This window comes from Carex rostrata, chromosome 28, assembly GCF_964058835.1.
Source record: "Carex rostrata chromosome 28, lpCarRost1.2, whole genome shotgun sequence".
Lineage (NCBI taxonomy): Eukaryota > Viridiplantae > Streptophyta > Magnoliopsida > Poales > Cyperaceae > Carex > Carex rostrata.
In genome coordinates, this window is record NC_135945.1 from 5,243,504 (window position 1) to 5,251,599 (window position 8,096).

At 36.4% G+C, this 8,096-nt stretch overlaps 1 protein-coding gene across 1 annotated transcript; it reads right to left on the reverse strand.

Annotated features, from left to right (window-relative positions):
* Positions 1-1,469: 1,469 nt before the first annotated feature.
* On the reverse strand, positions 1,470-2,462 carry LOC144545656 (BTB/POZ and MATH domain-containing protein 1-like). Its single transcript, XM_078294213.1, has one exon. The coding sequence runs from the start codon at positions 2,460-2,462 to the stop codon at positions 1,470-1,472; it is 993 nt and encodes a 330-aa protein (XP_078150339.1).
* Between the last annotated feature and the right edge of the window lie 5,634 nt (positions 2,463-8,096).

Here is an 8,096-nt window from a genome sequence, read left to right on the forward strand (position 1 = left end):
TGCAACATGTTATCTACTATTCAATAAAGTCAACATACAGCTGTTTAAATCAATTTATATATTTTAATTTCCTTTCCACATCAATTCCGTACAGACCGTACCAGTGAAAATCTAGTGCTGATAAATTTGGATTGGAGGCCTTAGGCCTTCTTACATTTTGGGCCTAGAATCCGTAACCCATCAATTAAAATAATTGGATCTGAACGATTCGTAATTTATTTTTGTAAATTTGCAACCACATTGATTGTTGAAGCTCACCTATGTGTGCTAAAAAAGCTAAAGCCCTTTTTCCCCTCTAAATTAAAAGCTTTGATTCATTTTATTTCATATATTTTTAATGACTAACTAATCAAGATTGATATGCAACAATTAATAATATCTACTATAGAAGAGTCAAAATTGCATTATTGATAGATACACCACTACTTTTAATTTTTTTGCTGGTTCATTTAAGTTCCAGTCCATTATAAAAGTTGCAAGGTAGAGAAAATTGACTTCTCTACAAACATCATAAATTGATGGTAGTGGGTCATGATTAGTAGGGCTTGGTGATTTTTTCTTCCTAGCAAGTATACAATCTTAGCTCTGTAGTCAGGGGAGGATCCATAATTCTAGCCAAGGATAGGCACAAAATACTAATAAGAGTATATTTTTTTTTCTCCTGACAAATTAAATAAAAAAGCAAATAAGTTTCTAAAACACTCACGACGTGACCAGATACGTCACGACACGACATGGTTCAATTACACCACAACACGGTTCCATCACGGCAAAACATTTCACATGTGCTGGTCATGTGTTGTGACTCGTGTGTCCCATGCAATGACCATTCACACAACGTGGTCATCTCTAAAAAATTTGACACGACTAGACACTTGCCTACCCTTGGAACACCTTAGGTGCGCCAATGCCTATAGTTGGCACATAAATGCATGAGAATAATATTATTACAATGAAATCCTTTTTCCGGCACGGCACAATTAGCGCTGTAGCCATTGCGTCAACAATTCAGCAATTCAAAAACATGAACAACTTAACAAAAACACAGATCCCTGTTAGACAATATGAACAACATGAACAACTTAACAAAAACACAGATCCCTGTTAGACAATATGAACAACATGAACAACTTAACAAAAACACAGATCACAACAAAACCTTTGAAAAAAAAAAAAAAAACTGGATAAACTCCGATCCCTGTTAGAGATATAAGTGGGTATATAATGTGGGAAATAATTAGGAATACAAGAGTGGTAGGTAGGAGATGATTAATTGGAGATGTTTAGAAATAAACCATAATATAGTCTGTAAATGAACTTCACTGTAATTGTAATTGATACACAAGATTAATACAATATTCATTCTCTACTTCTTAAATCCTTTGATCCCTTTTATTACTTGCAACTACTGCTAACATAGACATAGGTGATCGACTTCTTTTGTACCCAGAACAGTTGAAGCAATTATTTCAATCATGCTGAACAATTTCGAGCAGACTGCACTCATGATACTCCAAGAGATCTATTGCGGTTATCATGGCATCAGCAACCACCTTGGTAAGCTGCTTCTCGCATATTAACTTGAGCCCTTCAATTTTAAAACAATGCGCTGCGACAAACATGCGGTGGTATCTCTCTGGTGGGGTAACCTCCTTGAAGTCAGGCGGCAAGGTATCGGTATAAATGAAATGGAGCAGGTGTTTAAATGTGAGTCCATCAATGTGCCGTACAGATACACGTAAACTATTCATGCTCGTATTAATATCCTTTGGAAGGGCAAGAAGTTCTGTTCGGAAAACAGATGAACGAGCCGCAAGCACACACCTATGGGCAGCAAATGTGTCTTCTTTCACAAGAAAAATAATATCTGCAAAATCACCAGTTACCAGGAGGGTGGATGAGGCTGTCGAAGGCACAGAAAGATTTGGTGATATGAACTCGGGTTGATGAGGCTCTCCAAGGCGCACAGCATTTGCCAGCACCTTCCTGGAATCATCAGCAATGTCGACCCAAAATACGAATTTATTCAAGAAGCAATCATCTTTAGAATATTTCTCTTGATCTGATTTGCTAAAGTATGTTAACAGTGCCATGGATTTGAGATCCAAAGCCTCGGCTACAAAGGGTTTTATTTCCAAACCCTCCTCTTCATGCAATTCTATCCCAGTGTGGATCTTCCAATCACCATTGCTACTGTGATCCTGCACCAAGTATATGTAGCCAAACTTCTTGACTACCACTGCATCATCTAACAAACAGAGAAAATGGCACAAATTTTCTCCGATTGGTACTAGGAGGATCTCCCATTTGATGTTGCCCAGGGTAAAGGGACCGTACTTGATAGTATACATTCTTTCATAGGATTTTATTTTGTCCAATTCTTCATTTATTCGACCCTGGGTTGCTAGCTTTGAAACCTCCTTTGTTTCGAAAGTAAACAATCCTTCAGCAAATGAGCCCATCGATTGCTGCCTGAGGTGAAAAAAGCTTTTGAGGAATTGCACAAATCAAGAATTTGGATGATAATTATTGAGGAAGCCTTTGATAGGGAACATAAATGAAACAAGGCTTCAAAGTTGTGTTTAATTAACACGTAAAATATTAGTTCCTTGCATGCTCAGCAAGAGATGATTAGTGACAAATATATTTGTTCCTTTATACTTACTCTTTTGTGCTCATTCGTGCCTTGTTTAGCTCACCAATTTCATATTCTGATTATAGTTACAAGTAAAGAAGTTTGATGAATTTAAAAAAAAAAAAAACAAATCACACAACCTGAACAGATTTATCAAAGGTTAGTATTTTGGTCATATCTTTCTCAAACTGACTTGGATTTAGCTAAACAAAAAAATTCTGGAAAATTGTAAAGGAATCTACAACATCTATATTTTGAGCATCTTTAAACATATCTTGGTCAAATAATTGTTGATAGGTTGAAATTATTGTAACATCCTGAAAATTTAAAATATAAAATCATAAGGAGTCAAGTTTTAACTATAAATGAAAAGAGGAGTTAAGTGTAAAATTTAAAATATAAATTATGATATATTTTTGTAATTAAAAACATAGCATGTCAAAATACAATTTTACGATTTTAAAGTAAATAGATGAACTAAGTATAAATTAAACAATCATTTTTTTACTTGAGCTATATGTTGTTTTGAATATTATATGAGTAGGCAAATCTTTTTATAAAAATACCAATAGTAATAAGCGGGATATTTATATAAATAAGTAGAATATTTAAATAATTTCTTTGAAAGGATGACATGGAGACACCTGTTGGTCATGGGAAAACTCATTCAGTTAGTCAAATATTTTTATGGTAATAACAATAGTAAATAGGTAGAATAGTTACATAATATATAAATAAATTTCTTTGGAAGCATGACATGGGGACACCTGTTAGTCATGGGACAACTCATTTTTTTTTTTTTATCACCTAACTCCACAATTCCAACGAAGGCCCTTCACGCTAAAGGGGTAAGGAGGAAAAAGGTTCTGGTTTTTTTTTTTAATTCTTGGGGAATCCGCTAACTGAAAAGAGAGGGGGGGGGGGGGGGGGGGCGAAACTTATATTCGGATTTGGGGTCCTGGAAATTAACGGGAGGAGGTGATTAGGAGATAATATAGTAAGGAGGAGAAAGAGGGATGAAAGAAGATGGAGCAGTGACCTGACGATAGAGAATAGAGCAACGATATCGCCTTGGTAAATAGATCACGTGTCAGGTGCGGATGTCGAAATTACTCAGTTTTGTTTCATCTCAGATACAAATTCTGTTGAACACTTGTGCATGCATAGCTTATCATTGCTGATTCGGGTTTATGCTTGCTTTCTTAGAGTTATTTATTAAGTTACTAAGATGCATGTTTGTTACAAGACATGAGCCTTACCAATATACTGGAGTTGTATAGTAAGCATGTTTAATTCATCATTGTGCTGACCCAATTTTTATATTGTACAAATTTCATCCATGGTATATTATGATGTGATTTGAACCTTGCACTTGTCAGGAATCTTGCTGAAATTTTGTTAGCTTTGCAACAATGGAACCTTAGATAGAAATGTGAATGTGCATTGCATTGATTGCACATTTTGATTTGTTTGCATATAGTATGTCTTTTATGTACCCTGGTTAGAAATGAAGACTAAAATTTCTTCATGAACATTGTTGAATTTTTTTATATTATGCATGAAAGGGAACTTAAATAGAAATATGAATATGACTTGCATTTATAGAACATCTTGATTTTCTTGCATAAGGAATGTCTCGTATGTACTTTGATTGAAATTGAAGCATGAAATTCGGGTAGCGCATAGCTGGGCTGTGTAGGCGCCATATTCGGGTAGCGCATAGCTGGACTGTGTAGGCGCCATTATTCGGGTAGCGCATAGCTGGGCTGTGTAGGTGCCATATGCGGGTACCGCGTGCATAGCTGGGCTGTGTAGGCGCCATATTCGGGTAGCGCATAGCTGGGCTGTGTAAGCGCCATTATTTGAGTACCGCATAGCTGGGCTGTGCATGACCTATGTTTTATATTTGTTGAACTTGTAGTGTGTGATGCAGATTGAAAGTTCGAGAAAAGTAATTCATAAAACAATGGTTCTATTCGACTTTGGATAAGTGATAATAAAAAGTATGGTTGAGATAATGAAGTCTTCTATGTAAACATAAATGTATTCTTTAAACTACTAGAACTGAACCTATGTGGTCTTGTGAAAAACCTAACCTTAGCATATTGTTGTGTTAAGCGTATAATAGTTGACTAATCTTTATTGTGATTGTTTCATTCAATTGTCAAATATTTTTATTACATTATTGTTGTACTTGATGTGGTTTTCATTTTGCTTGGTTGGATCTAAGGATCTCATGACAGAAACTAAGTACCGCACTGTGAGGTTTAAATCTCTCATCTGTCCACTTTGTGAATTTCAGGTTTTAGGAGCAAAGTGTAGCAGTATCGATCGGGACTAGACGGCAAGAGCATTAGCTGCCACATTGTATAGATTTTGGTATAGTCTTTACATATATGTATATGTTAGTTATACAGTCATTTTGTTAGTGCTTGTTGCACTTGGATACTTCTCATTTAGTTTGCCTTTTGTTCAGATTTGCACGAGAAGTTTCTTTAGTAAATATTGAAAAGACTGTAAACTTATATATATGTGTGTTGTTTTCAACATGTGTATGATATCTATGTTGAAAGTCTATATTGAATATTGAAAGCGTTGAGCATTGGTATTGCCATAACCTTAAGTACTATTGTGCCTTGTGACATCTAGTTGGGTGTGTTGTTGTGACTCACTTGACCTAGGTGCCACGGCAAGTTGTCGACTATTTGGGTTGTGACAATTATATAGTAAAAAATATAACATCATAAATTGATGGTAGTGGGTCATGATTAGTAGGTCTTGATGATTTTCTTCCTAGCTAGTATATAATCTTAGCTCTGTAGGCTGTAGTTTGGCACATAAATTCATGAGAATCATATTATTACAATGAAATCCTTTTTCTGTTCCGTTGGACGGCCAATTAGCGCAGTAGCCATTGCATCAACAATTCAGCAATTCAAAAATAAAACATTATTGATTTTCCTTTGAAATTCACTAATGTACACATCTCCACCAACTAATTTGTAAAAGAAGCACCGTGTCAAAGAAAGAAAGTGTCATAACTCATGAAGGATTTGCTCATGACCCATGAAGGATTAGATCATGACTCATGAAGGACTCGTCAGATTATATTGCTCATGACCCATGAAGTATTAGATCATGACTCATGAAAGAATCGTCAAATTAGATCTTGCTGATAAGGAAATAAATTTCATGTATATTTCGGCCTAGTACTAGAGAGTAGTAGATCCATGTTAGATTGTTTCCATGTTAGATTGTTAGATTGTTTTCATTATTAAGAAAGATTATTTCCTTACTTGGAGATGTAATAGCTGTATTGCTCTATGATATAAAGAGCATATGCAACTCTTAATCAATTAATTCTGTAATACAAAAAAATCTGATAATCAATAAAATTGGGAGGGAAGGGAGTTCATGGGAGCGCTGTGTTCTTTAGTTTTATTTTATTAAATTTGTCATGGTATTAGAGCTCAGGTTGTAACCTGTTGATATAGTTAGGAGAATCGGAGTCCTTCTTGTCCCCTCTCTGTTCTCCATACTATATTGATCTAAGGTGTTACGCTTCAAGCTTGTGAAGACTAATGGTGAATGAAATTGAAAAAACAGATGAGACTAAGGAAGAGGAAATTGACACTGCTGCACTAATCAAACACATGGCGAAAATGATGGCTCAGATGGCAGAGATGCAAACAGCAGCCATGAGCACCTCCCAAAAATTGGCGACTCGAGTTCTACCTCAAGCAGTTGGTGCAACAGAGGGAAATATACATCCTAATCCCATTGATGCAAGATTCGATGGCACAAACTACTCCTATTTCTCCAATTCTCATCTCCCTGACAAATTCCGGCTCAAGTGCAGTCATTGCGGGGGTAATAAACACACGAAGGATCAATGCTTTGAATTGATCAGATACCCAGAGTGGTGGAAAGGAAAGAAGAAGCAGTCAGATCGAGGAAAAGCATATACAGTAGCAAATTCTGAATTTACTGGTATGAATCAATGTGACTCTCCTTGTCATTAGCCTGGAACCGTTCAAACCGATGGGCAGCACCCAGGAAAGGTGCTGGCAACCAGCAGCATGAACGGAGTGCGTTTCCAGCACCTTGGTGGTACGCAGACAGCAGTAGGGGGCAGCAGTTCGGTGAACATACAGAACCAGCAGAGGGCAGCTTCGGTTACTGGTAAGCAAGTCGAGTTAGGAGAGGAAAGCACAGGTATTTTTCGTAATTATGGTAAATTGGGTAAGAATTTTTCCTCATCTCTTGTTCATTTTAGAACCGAAAATAAGCAAATAAGTCCTGAAAAATCGAGAAATTGGGTTATTGATTCCGGAGCTACCGATCACATGACCTTTGAAGAATGTGACATCTCTGAGAATAAACCAGTGACTAAAGGGGGAATTCTGAATGCTAATGGTGATATTTATCCTGTAATTGGGACTGGAGACATTCACTTATCTGAAAAAATGATTCTTAAAAACGCCTTGGTAGTTCCTTCCCTCTCTACAAAACTTATCCCTGTGGGAAAATTAACTGAAGAATTAAATTGTATAGTTCTAATGTTTCCTACTCACTGTATTTTTCAGGACACCCTCACGAAGGAGACCTTGGGCCATGGTACTAGACGTGGTGGATTGTATTACTTAGAAGACTTAAATTGTGGCAAAGCATTTCATGTGAGGAATGAGAAGTTGAAGAATAAGGTATGGTTGTGGCATAGGAGGTTAGGACATCCGACGTTCGGATATATGAGAAAACTTTTACCCCATCTATTTGTGGGATTCAATAATGAAGAATTTATTTGTGAAACATGTGTTAAGGCAAAAAGCCATAGAAATAATTACCCAGATAGTTTGAATAAAAGTTCATCTGTGTTTGATATTGTTCATACTGATGTTTGGGGTCTATCACCACTCATGTCAAAATCAGGTTGTCGGTGGTATGTATTATTTACTGATAATTTTTCTCGTATGACCTGGCTGTATTTGTTAAAAGGAAAAAATGAGGTATCTCAAATTATTGTGGATTTTTACAAAATGGTCAAAACCCAATTTGGTATAGGCATCAGAATGTTCAGAAGTGATAACGGGACAAAATTTATTAATCACAGCATTCAAACCTTCTTTAGGGAAAATGGGGTTTTACACCAAACTTCCTGTGTTGGCACTCCACAGCAAAATGGAGTAGCTGAGCGCAAAAACAGACAAATTCTTGAAATCACCCGAGCCTTGTTATTTGAGAGTAAAGTGCCCGACATTTTTTGGGATAATGCAGTCACCTTTGCTGTATATCTTATGAATCGAATCCCAACCAAATCTAATGATTTCCAAACACCACTCCAAAAATTGTCAACCCAAGTGTCTATCCCATCTATTCTCAACCTTGAACCAAGGATTTTTGGATGTAGTGTCTATATTCACATGCAAAAGACGGGACGATCGAAATTAGAACCGTTTGCTGA

Bases quoted from the DNA above. Each gene is read 5' to 3' on its own strand.
- LOC144545656 (XM_078294213.1), bottom strand. From the start codon at position 2,462: ATGGGCTCATTTGCTGAAGGATTGTTTACTTTCGAAACAAAGGAGGTT.